Source organism: Spermophilus citellus, assembly GCF_964194105.1.
Source record: "Spermophilus citellus genome assembly, chromosome: 2".
Classification (NCBI taxonomy): Eukaryota; Metazoa; Chordata; class Mammalia; order Rodentia; family Sciuridae; genus Spermophilus; species Spermophilus citellus.
Window position 1 is genome coordinate 13,242,844 of NC_138183.1, and position 27,662 is coordinate 13,270,505.

Below are 27,662 nucleotides of genomic sequence, written 5' to 3' on the forward strand. Positions count from 1 at the left end.
CACAGAGTCAGGTGCAAAGTAGGTTCCCACCATCAAGTGTGTGCCAAACATATAACCCTGGACCTGTCCAGTAGCCGGGCATTGGCTTCAACAGGAAATCGCTCATTGGCCACTAATTATAGCACATGCACCTCAAAAAATGTCTCTGAGGACCCTCAGTGTAGCTGCCATTCTCTTGTCATTGGTTTAATATTTCCAGCTTGTACCTCAGAGTCACACTTTTCACAGTTTATTCACTAAAGCAAAGAATTAGAAGCCTTGGGTCAGAAACGATTTTTGCCAGAGCTTTTCTCCAGATAAAGCTCACGATTCTAAGTAGCCCTTTCTGATATTCTTAATAGAGTGGTAAACACAGACACTGGCAGCGATCTTTGCCACTGAAGGAACCTGAAGCAGCGTTTGCAGGGTGATTTTGAGAAGGACTTTGTGTTCATCTGGGAGGTGGGAGATCTTAGGGGAAGGAAAGTCAAAGGACCCTGCCTGGATCTGGGGTCAGACAGTCTGAACCGAGCATGTTACTTAATAGCTGTGCGGCTTTGGGCGAATCCCTTGTTTTCTGAGTCTCAATTCCTCAGCTGCAAAATGGAGATGATCATTTCTGCCTTGCATAGTTGCCACAAGGTTGGGAGGTAATATACAGAGAGCACCCTACCCGATGCCTCGTTCATGGGAGCTGCTTGTTAAATGGGAGACTTAGGATTGTCTTAAGCTGTGGAAATTTTCAAAAAAGGCACATTAACTAATTGCCCTAAAAATGCTACTTAACATGATGCCCTCTGACTCATTTAGGAAATGCATTTGATTTTCACCAAAAGAGACCTATCAGGGTTGCCTTATGGTCACAGTATGGCTGCTCGAAGTCCAGTCATCATAGCGAATTCCAGGCAGAAAGAAGGGAGAAAGAGCAAAGGTCTCTGCCAGATGAATTAGACCCCTTTAAAATATTTCCTGGAAATTATATCCAGTGACTTCTACTGTCCATCTTATTGGCCAGTTGCATAGGAATCCAGGAAAATAGACCTTTTCTAACTGTGCATACTGTTATCCCATTACGAGAAAAAGAAGTAGACAGTCCCTCTCCTTCATGATTCTTGGGCCCTGGAACACAGAGAAACAGCTGAGAGACAAGGACACAGGTCATTAGCCTTTTGAGGCACTGTGGAAAGACACAGGGACCCAGGCAGACCATGAGGCTGGGCGGGCTAGGATTCTTCTCTTGCGTGATACCCCCGCTGCCCTTCTGGAGCCAAGGCAGGAACTTCCTGGCCCCTCCCTAGTCACTGCCCCATTGCCCAAAAGTCCCAGTTCAAAGCCAGAAAGAATGAAGAGGTAGCCTGACTTCGTGTGAAACCCTGGCCCTGCAAGATCTACCCTGTCTCCACCTCTCCTTGAGCACCTGAAAGCCACTGGGCATTCAGAGAGAGACGGAGAACCCTGCCTGTCCCCGAGGATCCCAGTCTAATAGAGGCCCATGACCAGTAAATAACTCAATGCAATCCTTTGACAGAGTCTGAGCAGGGTGTGAGGTCTCCCCAGCGGGGCTGTGATCAGAGGGTGAGGAGTGAGAAAGGGGAATTCTTGTCCACCTGGTGGAACCCAGGGGAGACAGAGTCTGGGCAGCTCTACAGGGGAGTCTTCCGGGCTGTGAGGGAGAGATGCACACAATGCAGGCAGGAGAAACAGCCGGAAAAAGGACTGCAGGTGTGACCCAGGTGTGGAAGTCAGAAGCTTATCATCCAGGCTAACCTGGTCAGGAGGGTACTCAGGCCCTGGGGAAGCATGCAGGGATCCACAGTAGGCCTGGAAAGCATCCTCTTCAATCCTAATAAAATTCTACTGCAGTATAGGACTGAAGGGAGAAAAAACAGCTTGCCCTGGGAATCGCAGCTGCCGGCAGGGGTAGCCAGAGTGAGTAGCCAAAAGCGGGCTACTTGTGAAAGGGTGGGGAGGGCAGGGCTGGGCAGCTGGGTGCAGGCCTAAGGGAAGGGCCATTATGCACAGGTCTACTGTCACCAGAACTTTGGGTTTTTCAAAAGAAGATGAACACACTAATTTTGATGTAAAATCTCAATATATATAAAGGTTAAAGTTGGCAATTCAAAAAATAATTTTAAATACTCTGTGGATTTAGTTAAGGCATGACTGCCCATAGAGCCATCAGTAGTTAACTTGCAGTCTGAGAGCCAAGGAGGACCTGTTAGGAGGGCTGCTTCGTTAGTACACAGCGTTGTAGAGAAAACAGAATTGAGACTGGTCCAAAGCAAAGAAGAGGCCTAACCAAACTGCTCTTGGAATGGAATGGGGGTGAGGTTGAAAATATCACTACAAATCTGCCTCTCTGTAATAGGCTTTCTGATTTCCTTCCCTTTGTTCTCCATAATTAAGAAAATCTGCACGAGAAACCGATTTGTGTGACGTTAGAGACTATTAGGTCCTGCAGCCGTCATTTGCAATCTGTGGCCAAGGCCATTAGTTGGAGCTGCATTGAACAGGAGAATGAAACAGGGTGTCTTCAGGTGGGGACAGGAGCCACCAGAACAGACGGACCCGGCAACGAGTCCCCCTCCCCGCCAGCTAGTGTCTGTCACAACCAAGGATGGGGGCAAGAAGTAGACAAAATAGCGCAAACTGATAAGAGACTTTTCTTTTTAAAATGTACCAAGAAATCCCAGCAGCAACTCAATGGTAAAAGGCGATAATCTCTACTCTCAGATTTATCTGGGCAGGTGCCGTCTTGCTGGTTAGACTTAACAACAAGCATCTTCTCCCCCTAACAACGATTCTCTTTTCTTCCCACTTTGGTTTAAACTCTGCCTCATTGTGAATTAATAGTATTTATGCTATATGTTAAGTCGAACCAGTACCCTTCTCGGGAGCACTTTGAAAAAGGCGTCTCCCCGGCCAGGTGCATGCTCCTGTCATAGCTCCCACACAAATGGCAGAAGCTGAACTTGGCTTTCATCTGGGCTACCCACTCTTTCTCCCCAAGTTGCTTGCAGACAGGAAAGCAAATAATAAACAGTCTGACTGAATTTATTTTCAGTGTCCGTCTCTCATAATGTGCTGCATAGATCAGCAGTTTTCAGAGTGAATTATGCTAATGCCAGCCTGGCCATATTCTATCTTTCTTTTTCACCAAGAAATGAGAAATAACGAACCGTCATTCCCTTGTCTAGACTTACGTCTGTCTAACCAGCTTTTCATGTCATTTCCTTGGGAGGAACTTAATAGGAGCACATATTAGCACAGATTTAGTGCCTCCTGTTCTAACTTTTTTCTGAAATTTACTTACTAATAATTCCTGGGGTGTGAAGGCTTCTCTTTCTCTGGGAAATGGAAATTATCTAATTGATTCTTCAACCTGACAGCTTTCTTTCAGAGAAATGTGTTTTTGTGACCCTCTTTCCATTGGAACACTGATTTGGAGGGGCATCCGATGTAATTCACAAAGGACATTTTTCCAAACGTTGGAAGCTGACATCAATTTGCAGATGCTGCATTTTCCGGTGAAGGCAGCCGGGGGATTCAAACCGTTTGCCCAAACCGGGTTTATTTCTAGGACATGTAGCAGCACCCCCTGCACCTGGAGCCTTCGCTTCACACGGGGCTGTTCAGCTTTGAAATCTCGCCTGTCACCCTGCGGGCTTCTGATCCTGGGTCTCCCTTTGAATTAGAGGATGTTTTTTTCTCTTTCCCTTTTCCCCTTCTACTCCCTTTTATCATAAGGAGACATTAACATGCTTCCTAATAGGTAGCTGTAAGGGGTTTTATTCTCTGAGAGGCAACATGGTGCATTAGAATGTTCTAGAATAGAAATGTAAGAGGCCTCGCTTCCCTCTGTCATTAACTCCTCTGTGACCTTGAAAATCTCCCCTTTACTGATGACCCCTTTCCAGCAATACCATGGGATTCTGAGCTTGGGGTAGCTATGGCTTTTAAAAAGGCGTACATTTTAAATGAGAGTTGTCTTATTCCCTCCCCCTCCCCCTTCCCCGTGTTTACATATGTGTTTTGTCTTGGCTTTTTAAAATAAATATTGACAATTTGTTAACTTTTCCCTTATAGAAACCTCTCCAGAAAACAAACAAACAAAAAGCTTCTTTTTTTTCCACAGAGAAAGATGAACACAAAAGAAATTCTATAAATAGGATTTTATGGAGTAAAAAAAGTTGGATCCTAAATTTCCCATGAGATGTCAGTACTTGTTAAGAGGAAATGGGGATGATCACTTCAAATCTTCCTATGCTTGGCTCCTAATGAACTTGAATGATTTGTGATTTTCTCCAATCATATGTACCCAGATTCTTTGGATTCTGAAAAATAAAACAGACCCCCAACCAGACAAAAATAAATCATTTCTTCAAACTGGTTCTAATCAAAGAGGAGGGAGGCAAACTGCCACTTCCTGGTGTGTACCAGGCCCTGAGTAGTCCTTAAAAGTGTCCGAAGTGGTGAGTCTCCTCACTGTACCTGCCAGGAAGGCTCCCCCCCATTCCTTGCTCAAGGTCACACAGCAAAGCCAAGATTCAAACTCACAGACCTTTGACTCTAAAGGTCGTGTTTTCCAACTTGATTTCTAGCCTATCCTTCCCAGGAATTTTTCTGGCTTCTCCTGCAACCATTTTTCCTGGGTTTCTCTTCCACTGAAGAATTTCTCCTTCTGTTCATGAGTCATTTAAAGAACTGCATCCCAGGACATAAGGGAAAACTGTTCTCCATGGTTAGGGGCTTCTCGGCCTTTGTGTTTTCAGCCTGCACTCTGAGATCACCTCTCCCTTCTGATGGTGGTATCCGTCCATCTCTGCCCTGCTCACTGGGCCCAGAATACTCACCTGTAGGTAGGAGCAAAGCCCAAATTCTGTAATTGAGCCAATGGGTGGATTGAAAAGTCATTCCAAAGTCTTGACATCTTTTCTCTTAAAGTCATTCCCTGTTTGAGTCCATTCTTTAGTGACCAGAGGGACTGTCTCTATGGGACTTTGGTTGTCTTCTCCCTACTACCCCCACCTCCTGTCTCAGAGCTCCCCAGCAGAAGTGCACTGGAGAGACTCCAGACCTCTGGTCCCTGGCCTGGGCTACCTCCCCGCAGCACCCAAACCTACTATTAGATCCTCTAAGGAAATCTCACCATCTTGGGCAGATTCTGTCCCTTCTCCTGTGCCTCAGCTTACCTTCACTGAGATGGGATCAGGAATACCCGCCTCATAGAATGAGTGTAAAGACTCCAAGAGCTCACAGGCAGGAAAGAGGCTGACACACAGACTGTGCCTCCAGAACCAAAATTCTCTTAACAGCATTCCCTGGCTACTGCAGCCAGCCTGGACCCCTCCTTCCGCGTCCTGGCTGCAATGTTGCAATCAACTGTGTTTGCAGGCATCCCTGAGGGTGGATGAGTTACCTTGGAAAGGGGATAAATGAAGAATTCTCTTTGGTAAATTACGGCTCCTGCTAAAGGTTTGACACTTCTATTTTCTTCCTGTCAGAAAAAAATAACTATATACAGTGGTCAGTTTAGTTTCCCTTTTTATACTCCATTAACCCACAGAGCAAGCCCGGCAGTCTCTGTTCCTGCGTCAGAGAGAGGAGCCCAGCGGACATGGATATGATAATTAGGGACGACCTGTGGCCCTTTCCTAATGAAGCTTTGGAAATTAGCAGAGCAGTTTGTTATATTACCCCGGGAGAGACTGGAACCTCCGCCCTTGCAGAACCCAATAGAGATAGCCATCTCGGTGACAGGTGACGTGAAAAGCTCCGCGTCCACTGACATGTTGTTACTGGGGCTCAATAACGGCGCTCTGATGTGCTTTGAAGTCTGCCGCGGTGACTTGTGATTGAAATACGGAGTGGGAGCCTGGGAGGAAGCAGGATGTGAATTGATGGCCTTGGAAATGTGACATGTGGGAAGAGAGGAAGGGACGAAGCAGGCAAGCGAGGGTGCCAGTGCATAGGAGCACAAGCCTCCCCCGGGCACTGTTCTGGGCATGCTCCCAGCCACCACTGTTGGAGGTGGGGTTGGTTTGGAGAGCAACCCCTGGATACCCAGTGCTGCTTGCCAGTCATCTCCCCCATGTAACTTCCTAAGGGAGCTGTTCACGCGGGGATGAAGACAAATGCGAGCTCAGAGGAGCACTTTATCATTAGCTGGAGCAACGGACAGGGATGCATTTGAAAAGTTGAAAGCAGCATTGACTGTGGCTCAGCCAACCCAACCAGAGCCCAGAATTTGGCTCCCAGGATCCTGGGCTAATCCAGCCTTCCTGGGGCATGATCCTGTCCAGCAGTGTGGTGCACTGGTCAAGCCAGGGGCTGCCTCTGGTCTGGACAGAGAACAAGGGCCCTCTGACCCAGATTCTTAGACCTGCAAGTTCCATTGCTCCAGAGTGGGCAGGGTCACCCCCTGAAAGGTCAGCCTCACGTGGCCTGCCGGGCCCAGGGGGTTCTGGCTCTGGGAGAGGAAAAGGAAAAGGGGGAGAGACATCAAGAAGGCAACTAACGGTGCTGTGGCCTGCTGGTGCCAGCCACTCCCTCCCTTAACAGCCACGTGGACAGGTATTACGATCTTTATTTTAGAGACCAGGAAACGAAGGTACCAGGGAGGGTTAGGGAAATTGCCCACAGTTAGGCAGCTAGAAGAGGCAGCAGAGCTAGGATTTAAATCCTGATCGCCTGATGCTCAAGCCGTGCTCCTTTCAGTAGGCCAAGCTGTGCCCCCCATTTCTAGATTCCCAAAAAGTTGGAGGAAGGAGGATCATAAACTCCCCTTCTGTGGCTGAGGCAGGGAGTACCACTGCTGACATCAGACAGAAACCTGGTTATACTCTGGCTCCCCTGAACCTGAACCAAGGAACAACTGGAGCATCAGGGGGGTCTGGCTTTGTCTGTGCTGCTTGGGCCCCCCACAGGGGCTATACCACTCTGCTCCATCAATCTGGGGCTCAGTGTGGCTGATTCAAGGCTTCTGTAAAATCTTCTGGGGACAGATTAAGATGGGTCAAGTACAGAAACGTTGAGCCCCTGTCTGGAGATTTGGCCTCAGGGACTCATCGGGTGAGGACCCAGCAGGGAACTGCTTCTGGACCACAGCGATGGCTTCAGCCTGTGCCAGTGATGTGCTGTCATCACTGGGTCATCTGAGCGTGACACAGGCAGCCGCCTGGACACCAGCAGGAGGGGGCAGTGACGCACGCCCAAGGACTAATCGATAGGAAGATGGAGACACATGCACAGAGCTATTTTTTGAAACGTGGCCTTCCGTTCCCCTTTCAGAGCAGCAGCAGCCTACGTGGCGTGTAAGGTCAGCATGACACGGTGATTGTAACAAAGCCTGCCCGTTTCAAAGGCGAGGGAGTTGAAATGGTTTACACAGGGCCGAATGTTTGCCAGTGGCAGAGCCCGGAGTCCCCTCGAGACTTGCCATCCTGATGTCCTTGCTCTTTCCAGCCCATTAGCCCCCAACTAACCCAGTGGCTGCACTTAGAGGAGCCCACAACCTCCAGCTCCAGCTTCCATTCCCATCTTCTCTGCCCCTGCCCCCCACCCTCTGTCACTGGCTCCAGACACAGAACACCCCTGAGCAAAGACATCATCAGCTCAGTCAGTTTGAGTAGCCATCAAAAAATAACTGTAGACTGGGTGGTGTGAACAACAAGAATTGACTTCTCACAGTCTGGAGGCTGAGCAGTCAAGGTCAGGGTGCTGGCAGACAGCAAGAATATATGAAAAATGTTCCACATATTTAGCAATCAGGGAAATGCAAATCCAAACATATTGAGATTTCATCTTGCTCCAATTAAAATGGCAGTCATCAAGAATACAAATAATTGATGCTGGTGAGGAGTCAGGGATGAAGGGACAACTACACTGTCAGGATTGGAAACTAGTGCAACCACTATGGAGATCAGAATGGAGGCTCCTCAAAAGACTAGGCAGGGAACCACCATATGATCCAGCCGTACCACCCCTCAGTATTTATGCAAAAGAACTTAAGTCAGCATACTGCAGCGATATGCGCCTAGCCGTGTTTATAGCAGCACAATTCACAGTAGCCAACTTAGGGAGCCAGCCTCAGTGCCCATCAACAGATGAATGGGTAAAGAATGTGTGGAATATATACACAGTGGAGTTTTGCTCAGCCATAAAGAATGAAAATGTGTCATTTGCAAGAAAATGGATGGAACTGGAGAATGCTAAATGAAATCAGAAAGTCGAGGGTCATGTTTTCTTTCACTTGTGGAACAGAGAGAGAAAAACGGGGATGAAAGGGGATCTCAAGACAATAGAAGGGAGATCAGTGTACTAGAAGAAGGGGCTCAGAGAAGGAAGGAGGGAGGGACAAGAAGGTACTGGAGAATGAAATTGACCAAATGACACTATGTGCGCGTACCAACGTTTCACAGTGAATCCCACTATTATGTAATAATAATTCACCAGTAGATTTTTTTAATGGTACCAGCAGATGGGGGTCTGGTGTGAGTCGGTTTCCAGCTTACAAATGGTTGCTTAAACACGGATCCTCACCCAGTGGAGAGCAGCAAGAGCAAGCAAGTTCTCTCAGGTCTCTTCTTACAGGGACACTAGTCTCATCCACAAGGCTCCACCCTTGTGACCTAATCAGCTCCCAAAGGTCCCACTTCCAAATACCACCATGCTGGATACTTAGGATTTCAACCTAAGTATCTTGGGGGGACACAAATATTCAGTCCACAACAAGCTTGGAGGAAACAAGGGCGGGTGGGTTTCAGTCTGGCGATAACGTGTCTGCCCTCCCGTCTCTGGCAGGAACTGCAAGCTCAGCAGCAGCAGCTTGTCCATGGCTGCCGTGGATATTCTGTACATTGACATCACGAGGAGGTGGAACTCCATGACCCTGGACCAGCGGGACTCAGGTACCTGATGATCCTTCACCCCCTCCCTGTGGAGTGCCCACAGGTACAGAGGGACATGCGCCTTCCGTCTCTTCTCATTAAGGGGGAAGGAGGAAGATGACCGATCCCCTCTAGATATCACTCCAGGAATGGAGCCAAATTTAAGTTCCTCGGGGAGCCTGGGCTGCCAGGCCCCGGGGAGACTGGAGTGGAGGGCAGTTGGTTCCTGCCAGGAAGGAGCTCACTGCAGAGGTGACAGGCTGATGAGAAAACGCAGCTGGCATATTGGACGTGGGCTGGGATGGAGAGAAGACCAGAGAGGCTATGAGGAAGCTCCTCATCCGGGAAGGGCCAAGGGAGGCCTCTTAGAGGCTGTGCAGGATGAGCCAGTGTGCGGGGTTGGGACGGACACTTTGGCAGGGGTGTTCTCCAGCCTGAGCACAGGAGAGGCCACTGAGCTCAGGCCACTCCAACCAGCTCAGATGGTTTGAAGCAAAAAGGAAAGAGAGAAGACGTGGGGATGAGGTGGTGGGAAACCTTGAATGCCACACCCAAGAATCCACCCCTGACCCTCTGTGCCATGTGGTAAAGGACTCTATAGGAGAATCCATCTTTCGGTGGACAAGCTTCTGATCTTTCCCTTCACAGAGGGTGTTCTTCTAAAAAGGTTCAGTGACCGTCATGATGTTTGTACAGCTCATCACAAAACTGCAAAGTCTTTTCCTGCACATTCCCTCATTAAGTGTCCCTGTGACCCAGTGCAGAAGGCATTATGAGCCTCATTTCACAGATGAGTAAACCACAGTTCAGGTGACCGAGATCACATGGTGACTATGAGCTAGCGGCCCCCTGGCACCATGCCCCTCCTCCACCCACTGGCCTCCCTGAGAAAGAGGGGCAGAGAGGAAGGTTGAGAGATCCAGATTGGATGTGACCATGCCATCTCCTGCCAACAAAGTCATTTTACCTCCTAGTTTCAAGCTCTTGTCTGCAAAATGGCACCAACAATGCCTGCCCTCGGGAGTTGCCCTGAGGTCTCACGTGACTAGGAAAGCATTGGGGGTTATCACTGACCAGGCAAAGCAGTTGATCTCATTAGTAGACACCACATGGAGAGAATCCTAGGAAAGAACTGTCCGGCAGCTGGTGCTGACCTACACCCATGTGGGCCGGAAACTTCCAGACCCCAGCAATGCAGCCCTCCCTTCGGGGTTCTGGTGCTCAGAAGTCATTTTCTGCTTGGCTTAGTGTTTGGTAATGATGCTACCAGTGCCAGTCATTGAGCATCTCCCACATGCCAAACACTGTCAGTTACTTTACATGGGTGGCCCGGGCAGAGTTCTCCTGAAGGTAGGTCTAATTGTGTCCATTGCACAGAGAAGGAAACTGAGGCTCAGGGGCATGGCTACTGGATAAAACTCAAACACCTGGTCACCTGGGCTTCCCTTGGGGTCACTTCTTCCGACTAATTTGTCCTTGAGTAAGATGACCTCAGAGTTCTCTGCTGCTCCCATTTCTTTAATTCAAAAGCAAAAGTCAGGGCATACCAAGAGTCATGGGTCCACAGGGTGAGTGCTCCCTCTGCATCTCTTCAGGTCATCCCCCTTGCAACCTCCCCTGGTAACCAGGAGAGGCGGGAGATGAGCAGCCTGCAGGAGAAGTAGGCAGATTGATTATCATTTCGAGGACCAAGTGGGCTCCTGTGACAGTAGAGCAGCGCCACTTTTTGCTGACGCCCTCAGAAAGTGAAGAAGTGTTGCTCTGTGAGCTGAATGCAGGGTGTCATCACACGATCCCATGGAGGGGGCCAGATGAGGGGGTGGGGTGGCATTGGAATTATTAAATATTGAAATTGATCAGGAGTAGCAGCAGGAAGCTATTTATCATGTTTTATTGCTTCAAACTAGCATTACCATCTGGCCCATTGTTAATTCCAAGTAGCTTTTCATGTTTTGTTTGCCTCTTAAACTGCTCCATGTACGTGGAATCCAAGGGACCTGGACTTCTGGGATCTGCCAGGGTCTCTCCACTCTGCTGACCAAGCTAAGGAAATGAGAAAAATTCTTATTTTTAGCAAGAGTGAATCCAGGGCTGGGATCTACCAGGCCTTTTGCCTCCCTTGGCCCCTGAATGTGTGAAGTGATAATCTTTGGTCATAATGGCACTTTTGAGATCACTGCATATGCATTTATATCGCTGCTAATCCTCACACCAGGCTCCGAGGTGAGTAATGGTACCCACTTGCAGATGAGGATCCCGAGTTTCCAAGAGCAAAAGTAGCTTGTCTACAATCTCGTAGCCAGTGAGTAGCAAAGGAAAGATTGGAACTCAAGCATCCTGCCTCCTGGTCTGGAGTGCTGTCCCCAATCTAGGGCCACAACAGGTAGTACTTGTTCGCCTGTGTGACTGGGGAGGGGACACAGGGACAAGGAGGCAAATTAACGATAATTCTTTGTATAATTTAAAGAGCAGGAAGAGAATTTTGAATGTTCTCACAACAAAGACACAGTGAATGTTTAAGGTGATGAATATGCTAATTGCCCTAATTTGATGATTACCCAGTGTATACATGTACGGAAACATCACAGTGTACCCCATAAATATGTGCAAATATTATTATGTGTCAATAGAATACTTTCTTTTAAAAGTCAGATCTCCCAGCACAGGGCCTGCCGGGAGGATGGAACTGGAGTGTGTGGGGTGCCTTGTCCACGCTCCTGTCTCCCTTTCCTTTGTCCTCAAAGCTTGCATCCTGTTTCTGTTGCTACTGAAAAGAAGAAATGGCGGGGTTGGGGTGGGGGGGTTAAGCAGTAGGTTGGCAATACAGCTGGACAGCAGACTCTCCATGTCCTCGGTCACAGGGACCCTGCTGTCTGGCAGCTGGTGCTGGCCAGGGTACTTTCTTTCTGCCTTCTCGAGGCTGCTCCACCTCCCCTGACCCTCAGGAAGAAGGAGCATCTGCAGCCAGTCACCATCCTGGGACCATTCAGGAAGCTCCTGGAGAGCAATAGAAATCTGTGGTTCAGTGGTGGCTCTTGTTTCTGGCAAGAGAACGATCATATGGGAGAGTGGAGGGCTCTTGCTTCCTTAGGCCCTCAGCTCCAGTTCAGTGCTAGCCAGAGGTGTGGGCTCAGAGCTCGGGAGACAGCCTTCCCAGCCCAGAGCTGCTTGGTTGACAAGAAAAGAAGTCTTTGGGGCTGGGGGTGCTGCTCAGTGGTAGAGTGTGCTTAGCATGCAGGAGGCCGTGGGTTCCATCCCCAACACCAGCGACAAAGGAAGGAAGTATTTGAAGAGCAGTGGAACATGGGTCTCATTCTTAAAGGGCATACATTCCTTCATTCATTCAAAAAACAGGTAATGAACATGTCAGCTGGTATTGGGCCCTGTGGAGACATAAATGACTTACAGATCCTAGTCTGTTAAGAAAATAATTATAATAGAGACCATTTACTGGACATTTACTATGGGACAGAAGTAAAAAATGTTTGTTATGAATTATCTCATTTAATTCTCACACAGTCTTCTAAGGATTGTTATCCCAATCAACAGATGAGAAACCTGAGGCTTACTGTAAGGCGAAATTAAAAAGACGTTTGCGACTTGTCAAAGCCTTATAGTGGGGACTCTGGGACTTGACACAAGGTCATTCTGACTGCAGAGCCCCTGTGCCCTTTACCTTATCCCCACTGTCTCTCAGTTACACAAGCCCCCTACACAGTTGATACTCATCCTGTGATATGACCGGAGCTATCAGGGGAAGCTGGGGGGTGGCAGGGTTGCTATACAAGCACACACAGAGTCCTTAGCCTGTGTGTCTATATCCTTGAGGGCCTGGCACTTGTCCTAGAATGGCAAAGACATCCCTCCCAATTGTGGGCAATTGCAATTGTTCAATGAATAGACAATGCCCAGATAAAAGATGCCCACATCCTCAAAGCAGAGAGTTCCAAGTGTGAGAATAGTGTCAGGGTGACCTTGATGACAGGGTCTCCCTTCCCACCCCAGTGTAAAATGCCAGCCCATTTGCTGAGGAGTGTCCCCTACTCCCAGTGCGCACACGTCTCCTTTTCCCTGAAGCAGGCCTGGATCTCCTCTGCCCTAATGAGACTGGTGCCCACCAAAGGGGTAAGCCTGTCCCTAACACTCGAGACCACCCTGAGCAAAGATGACCGGCATGAGGAGACTTGCTATTGACATGGAGAAGGGAAATGGTGCCTGGGAAAGATCAGTGAGGAAAAAACAGAGAAATCGTGCACGTGACGGAGTTTAACCCTCAGCCCATTGTTTGAAGCAGACTCATTTTTTATTGTTCGTTTTCCATTGGCCCTCCAGTGGCTAGAACTGCATTAATCATGATCCTTGGCTCCTGAGATACTTCCGGCATGGCCCATGCACAGCGTGCTCTTTTGTAGTTAGCTTTTTTAATGAGTTATTTTTAATAATGAAATAAATATCCACAAACTCACCGTGATTGACAATAACCTGCATCTGATACATGGCTCCCACCCCCACCCCAGCCCATCCCCCACTTCTCCCCACCCATGGAACCCTCATCTGCACCCATGCTCACCTTCCCTAAATAGATTGTCTTCATCCCTCCTAGAATCTTCATCCCTCCTAGACCACCCAGGAGCTTCGTGGACCTTAGTCATATGGTCTCACTCTCACTCACATGGCAACGCAATTGTCATTTTTTTTTAAATTAAGGATTTTAATTTCTAACTCTGGAATTTCCAGAAGAATGCAGAAATATAAATTTAAGGGTATTATCAGTAAAACTGGGGTGTTGTAGCCCTCTCCTGAGCCAAAACCAAATAAGGAAACAAATTTGATCGTGGAGACGCAGTTAGCTCATGTCAATGGCTCTCTCGAGTTCCTTCTTATCACGGAGGCCTCGCTCTTGACTCCTTCCAGAGTGGCATCGCACACCTCCAGAGGGAGAGATGAGATTGGCATCAAGATCAGGCAATAAAAGACACTGTCCCTGGTGCCAGCTAGGAGAGACGAGCAGTTCACCTGCAAAGGGAACATTCGAGCCCAGCCACTAGGCATCTTGTCCATCTAGCGCCTGGCGTCTGGAGACTCCTCAAGCTCTGTTCACTTTGCAGCCAGGCATTTTGCTGCTTTAAGAAAGAAGCTAGAGGTCTCTCTCTCCCAGGAACCAGTGAAAACATGATTGCAAAGGAAGAAAAAAATGGATTGGGGAGTCCCCCCACGCCCACACACCACCACTTCCCTTGAGAGGAGACAGGGCACATGCACACAGCTTGCTCAGGGAGGGAAAGCTAAGAAGGCATAGTTTAAGTCTGATATATGCTAAGGACCCTGTGACCAAAATAAGAAATGATTCTCCCACTGCTCCTGAAGCTCCTGAGCCACACCCCCCGCTATCCTAGGGCTGTCTTGGTTTGATAGGAATCTACTAGAAGCCACAGGCTCTGGATTCTAACAAACCTGGCTTTGAACCTAGGCCTGATAAGTTGGTAGATAGGTGAGCTCAAGGGAATTGCATAACTTCCCCGAACCCCCCTAGTCATCATCTGTGGAAATAATAATGGTGCCCACCTCACTAAAACCCTCCTGCAGAGGAACAGAAGCATGGGAATTGCTGAGAACAGAGCCCGCCCCTGTGCTGAGCACCCGGATCAGGGTTGTGCTCACGTGCTCTCCCTGCACACCTTTCTCAGGAATTGCTTCCTGGGCACCCACTACTGCCAGGTGCTGCGGACAGAGACAGGAAAGAGGAGCTGTCTTGCAGCCTAGCCAAGGGTGAGTGGTGGTTGCAGCAAACTCTGCTTTGGTGGACAAAGCACCCCCTGGCACCCATTAGCCTGGGAAGAGGAACCTGTGCACCAGTGGGTACTCCCTGCCTCTGCCTGGCTGTGGCAGTTGCCAGCCCTCTCCCTGAATCATCTTTCAATTCAGAGCTGACCACCAAACCCTTGCAGAAGCTGGATTCATTATTCCAACTCCAGGGGAGGACATCTGAGTGACTGAGGGGCCCACAGATTGGCCCCCTGACCTCTGCAGCCATCCATCCTGCCACTAGCCTCACAGTCCTTCCTCTAGCCAGAGTGACCAGCCACCTCAGTAATCCCCGGTCTGGGCCCTTGCCCCTGCTGGAAACCTCTCCTCTCGAGCACCAGGCACAGGACACCTTCCTCCAGGAGGTATCCTCAACCCCAGGCAGACCTTTCTCATCTGCACCAACAGCCCGGGCAGCCCCTTGGTCATGCTGCCCATCAAATATGGGGAGGAGTAGGTAGCATCTGCCCTCAGGTTGGACTAATCTCCGCCAGAGCTCTTCCTACTAACACCTAGCACTGTGCCTGGCACATAGTGGCTGCTCCACACGCCTATGACGGCCAGAGCAGGTGCCAGACCACAGCAGCCAGTGGATCCTGTCTGAGTCTCTGTACCATTTCTCGCCAAATTTCCTCAGTCGACTTATGCAAATCATCTGACGCCTGTACTTTCATCAGCTGGAATGAGCCCCAACTGAAAAGTATTTGGTTGCCGATGTACTGAAATATTTAAAAGTATTTTTACTTGGAATGCTTAGCGAAGCCTCCCTTATACATATACATGGATCCCCCGCCCCCTGGAAGATGGGGGCCCCGGGGAACTAGGCCGGCCTCACGCAGCGCCTGGTGGAGGTGTCTGGCACCAACGATGTTCTTGAGCCTTGAAATTATCTCGCAGTCAGATGGGCCTCTCTGGATGCGCGCCCTACACGCTCATAAAGTAGTCGGAGTCAGAATTATTTTTAATAAAAGCAACAGAAACGCCAGCTGCCCTGCCCCCTCCCAGAGGCTGGGCTTCAAACACAAGCCCTGTGAGATGTCCTGTCCCCAGGGTGCTGCCAGGGGATGTGAGTCCCCACCCCCGCCGCCCAGCAGCCAGCTGAGCACCTGTCCTTCCTCATCCTCAGTCACCTGGAGGGTGGAGAGAACAGGTCTCTGCCCACTGCCTGCGAATCCCCCAGGGAAGACAGCAGAGGGAAAGCTGAATTGTTTCCAGTTGCCTCGCCCCTCCTCGCACTGTCATCTGCCAGGAACAGCAGGGAGGCACTAGGCACCACTGATCAATACCTGCCCCCGACAGTGGGGGAGCCCTGAGAAGACGAGCCTCAGTGGCCTCCTCCAGGGTCCTGTGACATCCACCTTGGCTCCTTGTCAGGGTTTAGTAAGGAGGTATATGCCTGGCTCCAGGGGCGGCTCTTTTATTTTTTCAGCCACCGACGATAATCATGATGTGCGCAGCTTTGCAGATTATAGAACGGCCTCCAAGCCCTCCTGTCCACTGAACGCACCCACTCCTGTGAGCTCGGACTTGCTCATGACCCCATTCACAGTGGAGGAAACCGAGGAGCAGAGGGGTAAAGAAATCGCTCCCATAGGCTGCTAGGGACAGAACAGGAAGCAGCCCCGAGTCTCAATTCCAGGCTGCCTTGTGCAGTGACAGTACTCACAAGCTCATGAAGATGTGAGGATCGTGCCAGTCCCAAAATGTCCTGAGACCCAGGAGCTGGGCGTTTGGTGAGACAGCCCCAGGCCCTGTCTTGGCACAGGGCGACCTTAACAATGACGGATGTGGCTAAGAAGCTCCGATGTGAGTGCTCCCTCCCAAGCCCCGCCCATCCACTCCTCTGCCTGCTGAGAGTGACGAGTGCAACGTTTGCACCACTTTATGCTTCAAAGCACTCGCTTGGATGCTCCTAAGTAGGGAGGAAATCCCCTAATCCTCTATTTAAAGTTGAGGAAACAAGGACAAGACAGATGAGGGGCCACCTGCAATGGCACCCTGCTAGTATGTGGCATCGTTTGAACCAGGAACCAGATCTCCTAACTAAAATCTCCTCCAGCCTCCTAGCAGCTGCCAGTGTTGACACAGATGCGAACTACATTTATGGAGCACCTGACATGGTCCAGGTGCTCTATAAGTACTTTTTCAAATTAATAGACTTCATTTCATTAGAACATAGGGCAGACGGTCCAGAGAACACCCCTCCCTACTTCACCATTCTCATATTTCAGTTTCCCCTAAAATAACATCTTGGGTTATTGTGGTACCTTTGTCACAATGAGTGAGCAAAGACAGGTGTATTATGATTGACTAAAATTCATAAGGTTCACTCTTCAGTTTTATAGGTTTTGAGAAATGCACTATGCCATGTATCCACCAGGATCAGACAGAACACTTTCACTGCCTTAAAAATCCATGTGCTCTATCCCCAACCCCCTAGCCATCACTGATCATTTTACACTCCATAGTTTTGTCTTTTCCAGAATGTCACATGGTGGAATCAGTATCTAGCCTTTTCAGACTGGCTTCTTTCACTTAGTAATATGCATTTAAGTTCCTCTATGTCTTTTTATGGCTTCATAGTTCATTTCTTTTATCTCTGAGTAATAGTCCATTGAATGGGTATACCACAGTTTGTTAGTCTATTCACTTATTGAAGGGTATCTTGGTTGCTTACAGGTTTGGCAGTCATGAATAAAACTGCTTTAAATATTCATGCACAGGTTTTTTGTGGAACAGAAGTTTTCAACATGGTTAGGCAAATACCCAAGAATTTGACTGTTGGATCATATAGTGTGATGGTTACTTTTTAGGTGTCAGTTTAACTGAACTAAGTCATGCCTAGAAAACTGGCAAACCGTTATTTCTGGGTGTGTCTGTGAGGGTGTTTCCAGAGAAGGTTGGCATGTGAGTTGGTGGTCTGAGGGGGGAAGAACTGCCCTCAATGTGGGCAGGCACCATCCAGCCAGCAGGGGCCCCAGATGGAACAAAATAGGCAGAGGAAAGGCCTCTCTCTCTCAACAACCCGCCCTCCCATCCACCCAGGTGCTGGGACACTCTTCTCCTGCCCTTGGACATCAGAACTCCAGCTCCTGCTGGGAGTGGTGGTACATGTCTGTAAGACCCAGGAGGCTGAGGCAAGAGGATCTGTTCAAAGTTAGCCTCAACAACTTAACAAGGCCCCAAGCAAACTTAGCCAGATTCTGTCTCAAAATAGAAAAAAAAAATTAAGTGTAAGTGTGGGGTGGAGATGTGGCTCAGTGGCTAAATACCCCTGGGTTCAATCCCCAGTCCAAAAAAAAAACTTCCAGACTCTTTAGCCTTTGAATGCCAGAATTTACACCAGCAGCCCCACCTACTACTCCCTCCCCGCAGTTCTCAGGCCTTTGGCTTCAGACAGAGTTACCGCATCACTTCCCTGATTCTAAGGCTTTCAGACACGACCATGCTATTGTCATCCCAGGGTCTACATCTTTCCGACAGCCTGACATGGGACTTCTCAGCCTCCATAATTGCATGACCAATATCCCTAATATTTGTCTGTCTATCCATCTCCTAATGATTCTCTCTGGAGAATCCCAACAGAAACATATTATATGTAGTTTTGTGAGACACTGGCCAGCTGTGTTCCAAAGTTGGCAGTATCATTCTGCATTCCCCATAGTAAAGGAATATTTCTTTTTTTAATAGTCTGAAGTGAGCACATTATTTTGTTGTGTTTTGTTTTTTAACAAGGGATTGAATCTATCGGTGCTTAGCTGTTGAGCTACATCTCCAGCTCTTTATATAATTTTCAGTTTTGAGATAGTGTCTTGCTAAGTTGCTTCAGGCCTCACTAAATTGCTGAGGCTGGTCTTGAATTTATAATCCTCCTGCCTCAGCCTCCCAAGTCACTGAAATGACAGGCATATGCCACCATGCCCTGTTAAGGAGTGTTTTCGTGGCCCCACAGTCTTGCCAACACTTAGTTTAGAGCTTTTGGGTTTAGTCATTCTTATAGATATGTAGTCATATCTCACTGATTTAATTTGAAATTCCCTAAAGGCATTTGATATTGAACATATTTTCATAGGCTTATTTGCCATCTATATCTTTTCTTAGGTGAGGTGTCTATTCATATCTTGGGCCCATTTTTTAATTGGGTGGTTTGTTTTCTTACTGTTGAGTTTTAAGAGTTCTTTGTGTATTTTGGAGACAAGTTCTTCATAACATATATGCTTCACAGATTTTTCCCAGTCTGTCAGTCTATGGTTAATCTCTTCAATTTTCTCTTTCTTTTCTTTTGTGGTGCTGGGGATTAAACCCAGGGCCTCAGCATGGTAGACAAGCAATCTACTACTGAGCTACCCTGCTGAGCCCACATTCTTAACAATATCTTTCTCAGAGTAGGAGTTTTTAATTTTAATAAGGTTCAACTTAATTATTTTTTCTTTCATGGATCATGGATCATACTTTTGGTGTTTTATCTAAAATTGCATAGCCAAATCAACATCACTTAGGTTTTCTTTATTTTTCTATGAAGTGGCATAGTGTATTCTAAAATGGACTTATTACCTAGAAATATATGTTGTAAACTCTAGGATAACGACTAATTATTAAAAGGGGGGGGGGAGGAGGATAGACTAGATACAATGTTGTCCCAGCTACTCAGAAGGCTGAGGAAGGAAGATGGCCTGAGCCCAGGAGTTTGATATCAGCCTAGCAATGTAATGAGGCACTGTCTCTTGTAAAAGAGGTGGTAGAGTGCTTGCTTCACATGCACAAGGCCCTTGGTTCAATCCCAAGCAGAGAAAGAAAGAAAGAAAGAAAGAAAGAAAGAAAGAAAGAAAGAAAGAAAGAAAGAAAGAAAGAAAGAGAGAGAGAGAGAGGGAGGGAGGGAGGGAGGGAGGGAGGGAGGGAGGGAGGGAAGGAGGAAGGAAAAGGGGGTGGGAAGGAGGAGGAGAGGAGAAGAAGAACTGCTATGCTGAAACAGAAATTGTAATCATTTAAAATATTCTATTAAAACAAGAGAAGGCAGAAAAAAAGATTAAAAAAACAGAACAAGTGCAATGAATTGTAAGCAGTTTCAATCATGGTAGGTATTTATCCAATTAAATCAGTAATTACTTTAAATGTGAATGGTTTAAATATATCAATTAAAATAAGAGACTGTCAAGAGAATAAATAACAAGCGCTTCAAGCCAGGCACAGTGGTGCACACCTGTCATCCTAGCAGCTTGGGAGGCTAAGGCAGGAGGATCATGAGTTCAGAGCCAGCCTCAGCAACTTAGGGAGGCCCGAAGCAACTTAGTGAGATCCTCTCTAAATAAAAAGTTAAAAGGCCTAGGGATGTGTCTTGGTGGTAAAGTGCCTCTTGGTTCAATCCCTAGTACAAAAAAAAAAAAAAAAAAGAACACAAGGCTTGGTAGGCTGTGGCAGGAGATTTTAAGTTCAAGGTCAGCCTGGGCAACTTGATGAGACTCTTTCTCAAAAAAAAAAAAAAAAGAAAAGAAAAAGAAAAAAGAAAAAAAGAAAAAAAACTGAGCATATACCTCAGTGGTAAAGTTCCCTGTTTAATCCCCAGTACTACCTCCACAAGAAAGAAGGAAGGAAGGAAAGGGATCCAAATGCATGTTATTTTCAAGGAACCCATTTTAAACATAAAAGCTTAAATAATAAGAAGTAGATGAGTGGGTCTGGGGCTGAGGATCAGTAGTAGAGCACTTGCCTACAAGTTCAATCCTCAGCACCACGTAAAAATAAATATATAAAATAAAGTTATAAAAAAATGTAGAGGAGTAAAGAAAGATGAAACACACACTAACCAAACAAAATGGGATTAGCTATTTTAATTTCAGACAAAGCAATCTACAGAGCAAGGAATATTGTCAGAGACAAAGGTGGTTAGTGATGGTAAGGGGGTCAATGCTTCAAGGAGACATGACAATCCTTAACATATATGCACCTAATCACAGTGTCAAAATACGTGCTGCAAAACCAATAAAACCACAAAGAAAAATAGATTAATCTATCATTTGTAGTTGGAGAGTTGAACAGCCCCCATCAGTAATTGACAGACCTGGCAAGGTAGAAAATTTGTGAGGATATAGTTGAATTGAACAGCGCTATCAATCAACTGGATCTAATTGACATGTTTAAAATGCTTTATCCAACTAGAACAGAATGTCCATTCTCTTCACATGGAACAGTCACCAAGACAGAGAACATCCTAGGCCATAAACACATAGATATATAAATAATAGATATCATGCAAATGGCCAGGTACAGTGGCACACGCCTATAATCCCAGTAGCTTGGGAGGCTGAGGCAGGAGGATGGTGAGTTCAAAGCCAGCCTCAGCAACAGTGAGGCAATAAGCAACTCAGTGAGACCCTGTCTCTAATAAAATACAAAATTGGGCTGGGGATGTGGCTCAGTAGTTGAGTGCCCCTGAGTTCAATCCCTGGTATTCAAAAAAAAAAAAAAAAAAAAAACTATGCTCCCAGACCACAACTGAATTAAACTAAAAATAAATGACAAAAAGATAGCTCAGAAGTCCCCAAATAATTGCAGATTAAGTAGTACCTGTCTAAACAATATATGTCCCCTCTGCTTCTATATTCTGGAAGAGACTGAAAAGAATTGGTATCATTTCTTCCTCAAATATTTAGAGATTTCACCAGTGAACCCATCTGGGCCGGGTGCTTTCTTTTTGAGGGAGGTTCTTAATTATTCATTCAATCCTGCTCATAGATAGGAGGCCTATTCAGATGATCTGTTCTTTCTTGTGTGAGTTTTGGTAAATTTTGTCTCTCAGGGATTATTTGGGATTGGTCCATTTCATCTAAGTTACCAAATCTGTGGGTATAGACTCATTATATCCCTTTATTGGCCTTTTAATGATCCATACCGATGCCCCTCTACATTCCTATACTAGTCGTTTGTAACTGGTAATTAGTGCTATAGGGATCTTTTCTCTTTTTTCTCCATCAGCCTGGCTAGAGGTTTGTCCAGGTTACAGTTCTTTTCGAACAACCAGCTTTCAGTTTCATTGATTTTTTTCTACCGATTTCCTGTTTTTAATTTCGCTGGTTTGTTTTCTAATTTTCATTATTTCTTTTCTTTCACTTATTTTGGATTTAATTTGATCTTCTTTTTCTTATTTTCCTAAAATAAAAGCTGGAGTTACTGATTTTAGATCTTCCTTCTCATCTAATATACGCATTCAAAGCTACAAATGTCCCATTTACCTCCACTTTCACTATGTCCCACACATTTCCATAAGCTCCGTTTTCATTTTCATTTAGTTCAAAATAGTTCCAACTCTCTCTTGAGCCTTCTTTTCTGAGAGGTTTGCTATCTACCTTACTAGGAGCTGCACTGAATGTTTGCGTAGCTGTAGGTGCCAGAGGCGTGGGTTCCCTCTCATTTCCTCGGTCTCTTTCTCCCTCTGTTGTCTTAGGGTTTCCCTAAGAACCCCTTCTTCCGTGGAGCCCCGTCTTGCGCGTCTCCCGGCTGTAATCCTGCAGCCCTGTTCATGTGGTGAGATGCTGAGAGCGAAAGCACCTCAGATCTGAAGATTAAATCTCACCATCTTGGTGGGCCTGAGTCCATGAACAGTGACTCCCAGAGGGGTTTCTGACCTCCTTTTTCCTGCCCTTGCATGGGACAGGAAGACTGGAGACGCTGGTGCTGTCTAATGGCCCTTCTCCAGGGCACGTGGGCCTCTGGTGCAGTGGTCTCCCCTACCACAGGTCTTTGTTCTGGAGGAAGTCTAGGCATGCTTCAAAGACCGGAAGCCCTGGGATTTTTCTCCCATTTCCACCTTGAGAATACGGTGAGGGACTCCCTAAGAATCTATCTCCAGGAGTTTTCCCTGTCCACCTTTGGCACAGCCCCATCCAGCAACTTATTGTTCCCAGTTACTGGCTCCAGGATCTTCCACCCCTGGCAAGCCAGCTTGGCTGCTGAGCCTCTGTATTCACCTGTCTCTCCCGTTCTCAACTTGGCAGTCTGCCCTGTGACCTCAATTCTCTGATGGACCCTAGAGAAATCATTGATTTTCAGTTTGCTCAGCTTTTTTTTTTTTCCTTGTAGTGAAGATGGGAGTACCTGTGCATATTGGAGTTAAAACTGAGAAGCATGTTGCACGTTGCCCACCAGTCCTGAGGGCTGAGCTTCCTCCTCCAGGTCACAGAGAAGAAAGATGAGGCTCAGCGAGGTTAAGGGACATGCCCAAGGTCACCCAGCTCGTGGTGGAACCAAAATTCTTCCTTCAGAATCTAATGGTATTTGAGAAACCATCATGGCCACAAGCATTCCAGGAGGGCGTCCCATTGAGGCCCGTCAGAGACGTTTAACAGAATCCTTGGTCAAATCTGAGCTTAATCACTTAATCCAGGAGTGCAATACAAATCTCCTGAGCCATCTCATCAGCTCTCTGTCTGTAGTCAAGAAAACGCCGAGTTAGCAAGATAGAGCCTGTCCTTCCCTTCCTTCACCAGGAGCACACTGGTCACAATCCTCATCTTACTGCTGTAAGATGAATCACACTGTTTAAAACCAGTCCTCCCAGTGCCTCTGGGGACATGTGGTCATGTGTGGAGGCAGGTGGTAGGGAAGCTGCTGAAATGGCCCTCCGTGGGTAGAGGCCAGGGTGCTGCCATGCATCCTGTAATGCACAGGAGGTCCTCACGCAGAGTTACCTGGCTAAAACCTGAATAGTCACCACATTTCCCCTCGGGCTTCCCTAAAAGACAGCTCCTGGGGCTGTGATAAGCTCCAGGGACCCCACTTTGGACAAATGACCCAGCTGCAGCCCAATGAGGGCCAAAGGAAGCACCCTCAGCCCGGGAGGCCCAGGCGACGCCCCACCATACCTCATCTGCTCCGCGCGACCTGACTTAACTGAGACTCTGCTGAGCAGTGGTGGGTGTCTCTGCCCACGCTCCCCCTTCACGTCTGCAGAGGGAGGAGGAAGCCTTATGTAAGCGCAGCCTCATACAGCCTTCTGTCATGTTGGCTCCCTGGGCCGGGAAACCCCTCCCTTCTCAAATCTCGTGGCTCTGCCGGTCTGCTTGCCACCTGCAGGTGACATCCAGCTTGTTAGCCTCTGGGCTTGGCCTTGCCTCCACCCCCTGCACCCACCCCCATCCCAGCCCACTCTTCTGCCACACCTTGCTGGGCCAGGCCAGCGAATCTCTTCTGGGCACCTCTGCTCAGGTATTCCTCCCAGCCTGGATTGCCCATCCAACCTTGGCTGGCCATGTGTAAGGCCCTCTCCGAGAAGCTTCCAGACTCTCCCTGCCATGTTTTCCTGCTGTGTTTGGTGCTGTGTGGTTCTTGGCACACTGTAGGTCTAACCCTGTATCCCCTCTTCACCTGCTCCAGCTAGACGCTGGGTGCCTTCAAGCCAGGGCCTGATTCGGATTTGGGGCCCAGGGCCAAGCACAGGAAAGTTCACTGAATGAATGAGTGAATGACTCTAAGTACAAGTAGATTAATGGAACTTCCCCTGGGCTCCTTATTCCCAGAGTGGCTACTTCCAGGACCTCTAGCAGTTCACTGTCACTCACCTGGTTATCTAAGACACAGGAAGTGTGACTTAGCCCTATGGCTTTTCTGGCCATTGGAGCTGTACCATCTTGAACAAGTCACTCTCCCTCTCTGCCCTGCGTACCCCTAGGCAGCCGGGTGTTAACCGAGGTGTGGGTGCTTCCCACATCCAGGGAGACATGGGCCCACCTGGAGGAGGCTCAAAATCCCAACCAAGTTTAGGAGGCTCCCTGATTTTCCGTTTTTGGTGGCCCTAACTGGCCCCTAGACGGTGCTGCTCCTAGGCATGAGTACAGTGAAAGAAACGTTTTTTCTCGTGCACTAATAAAATTACCTTCTCTAAAGAAGGCAATTTGCATGTTAATGTTTTGGGTAATTCTGTGAAGCTCTAATGCCCTCGGGGCTGCAATTTCTCTCTGACAAAGTGACAAAAATAAACTCCCGCATAAAAGAGCATTTCTCTTCTCTCTCATTTGTGCTCTAATGTGACATCCTTAATGTGAGTCAAGTTGAAACCCACTGCTCCGTCTTATTTTTGACACTGATCTGCCTCATGTCATCTCTCCAAGTGACAGCCTAGTTCTGAAGAGTCTCTCAGAGGGGTCTCTCCTTGAGGACAGTCCCCTTAGGGATTGGGCTCCACCCTCGATCCCCACCCTCCACCCCTCCAAGGCTGATTCTTCCTCTATAAATCCAGAGGGCCCAGCTAGGTAACTGGAGGGTGGACAGAGGGAGCAGGGAAGAGCATGGCCTTTGGTGGGTGAGTTCAGGTAGCCAAACTGCCTAGCTCCAGGAAACAGGGCCACCAAAATGGCATGGCTTCTGAGCCACTGGCCTATAAGAGAGCTGACTGTTTACTCCACCAGGCTCGGACCTGCTCTAATGACTTAAGGACAGTTAAGAAAGAAGAGGTGGTCTTGAATGTCCCCATAGAGGTGGGAGGCCAATGAGAAGGCTGTGAGGGACACCAGGGGAGTGATGGACGCCCAGGCTGGGGGCTGGCAGATGGAAAGCAAGAGTTATGATGCTTGGAGTGCAGAGGTGTGGAGGGGTGGGCCGAGGGGCTGTGCATGAAAAGATTGACCCCCCAGTTCTTGCTCTGTTCTGGCAAATAAATGAGTTGGAGATGCCATTTATAGATGCGGTCAGACTCGAGGACAGGCAGAACTGTGAAGCCTCGACCAAGACATTCATTTTTAACAGGCTCCTTGAGATGCTAATGAGGTATCCAGGTGGCAAAAAAAAAAAAAAAAAGCAGTCTGGCCTGGAGATAACCACTGCGACCATTTTGAACCTCGTGAATTCATTGAAGATATTTAAAGCCCAGGGAATGAATGACAGGAAGAGAGAGCAGAGGAGCCTGGGGAGAGCACTGCAGGACCCAAGGCAAGGTGAAGCCAGAGGAGCCTGAAGAAGAAAGAAGAGCCTGAGCCAGCCCCAGTCAGCAGCAGGAAGCAGGAGGGTGGGGCCAGACTGCACCGGTGAGGCAGAGAGGCTTTCACATTGTCAAACTGCGGAGGGACGCTGAGAGCTCAGAAGGGGTGCAGGTGTCCTGCCACTTGCAAGAGCTGCTGGGTGGAGAGGCAGGGGAGGGAGGAAAGAACTCTCAGGAGCTGGAAGCTGGAGGGGAGGCTGTGCCTGCAAGACTGGGCCAGCATCCTCTGGGGGAGTTTGGTGAGCAGGGAGCAGAGAGAGGATATGTGGGGGAGAGGTACAATGCGGGCAGCCTTTCCACTATGCAAGATCCCAGGGCTGCTTGGCAGCTGATAGGCAGCTACAGGAGCAGGGGAGAAACTGACAAGCTGGGAGCACCAAAGGCACATCGCTAAACCACCCGCCTTTCCTCCCTTCACTGCTTGGTCCCCAAGATCCCCACCCCCAATCAGCCCAACAATACCTGCTCTGCTCCCCAACACCCAAAGAAAGCTGTTTTGTAGCACTAAGATCATGCACAACCTAGCTCCTCTGTTCCACATAGATCTCCCCCCAACCCTGCCAAACTCTGACCAGCAAAGTCCCCCTGACCCTTCAAGATCCCAACATCAAAACAGTTTGCAAGAGCTGTCAAAATGCACACGTCCTTTGACCCGGAAATTCCACTGGAAACGGTGATCTCTCCTTCCACTGCCGCACATACTGCTCTAGGCACAGAGGTGTTCACGGCAGCACTGTCCGTCACACCAAAAAGAGAAGAAAAGAAAGGAACAGAGCAAACATCTTACATGTCCATCACTGGGGAAGGATTTTTTAAAAATCATGGTTCGTGCACACCACGGAATTATACGCAGCCTATGAAAAATGGAGAACTACGTGTGCTGATCAGAAGAGGTGTCGAGACAGATGGTTAAAAAGTGCAGCAAAAATACATAAAATGTATGTGCGCACAGAATTATATGTATATGGATGCTGATGCACAGAGAGATGCATATGTTCCATTTTATACATACATGCCGGGGATGACAAAGAGTGCGCACTTCCGGAGCGCAGGAACTAGAGGAACAGGGCGGAGGAGGAGAGCAATTCTCGCTTCCCACTGCACACACGGGCTCCTCTGTCAGAGTTTTTCCACTTTCTTGCCTCTCCCAGGCAATGTTTGGCGTCTTCCTTTGTATTAGAACCCTATCTGCAACCCGACTCCATCTCACACCTCTCTCCCATCAGACTGTCCCCACTTCCCCCGTCCCCTTCCCTGTGGCTTGCTCCCCTCTGCGTCCACCCTGTGTGGATGGAATTGCATTGCAGCAGGTGCTGTCCTGGGGATCCTCTCCAAGCAAGGCTGTTGTGGGGAGGGAGGAGTCAGCTTTGCTCTGTGTTTTGTGGGACCCATGAGGAAGCATCTCACATTTCAGTCCAGGCTAAGAGCAGAGAGCAGAGAAGGGGGGTCCTGGGGCAGTAGAGAGTGAGCACTCCATCGCCGGAGACAGCCCAGGGGTGGATGGATGACCACAGATAGCGATGCCAAGGAGGGCAACCCATGGCCCAGAACCTCACAGGGCAGCTGCAGGAAGGCAGAGAGGGTGGGAAATCATGCTGCTCTGCTAACTTGCCTGAGTGAGCCTGATGCCTGGAAGCAGCACCCTGAGAGGTTCAAATCCCCACCACCAACTCCAGTCTGTGGGACTCCAGGCCAATAGCTCTACCTTCCTGCCCCCAACTTAAGGCCCCAAGGCAAAAGCAAAACTTCACATGCCATTAAACACCGGCAGACAAAGGGTGAAGGCGGCAGGGTGTGGGAAGGCAGGACACACACAAAAAGCATCTGCCACCCAAATTTTGTTTGAAGAGTAAATGAGAGGTGCCCGTGAAGTGAACATGGCAGAGCCTGACAGCACGTCACATGTGCTGGGTGTGACCACTCTCATTCATTCTGCTTACTGTGCTATTTGAGATGTTGTTATCCCACAAAGCCTGGGTCTGCTATCTCCGAAGTCCTTTTCAAGTTGGAGATTTCGACCA

At 48.3% G+C, this 27,662-nt stretch overlaps 2 protein-coding genes across 10 annotated transcripts in view; one reads left to right on the forward strand and one right to left on the reverse strand.

The window, feature by feature from the left end:
• TTLL11 (tubulin tyrosine ligase like 11) overlaps positions 1–27,662 on the forward strand; it is a 240,160-nt gene that overhangs the window by 192,690 nt on the left and 19,808 nt on the right. For all 9 annotated transcript variants that reach the window (XM_081311491.1, XM_081311493.1, XM_081311494.1 and 6 more), the window contains one exon: positions 8,782–8,888. In XM_081311491.1, coding sequence (XP_081167617.1) covers positions 8,782–8,888 — 107 coding nt within the window. The remainder of the gene's footprint in view (positions 1–8,781; positions 8,889–27,662) is intronic.
• Positions 1–27,662, reverse strand: part of DAB2IP (DAB2 interacting protein) — a 250,603-nt gene that overhangs the window by 900 nt on the left and 222,041 nt on the right. The gene's annotated exons all lie outside the window — the stretch shown is intronic.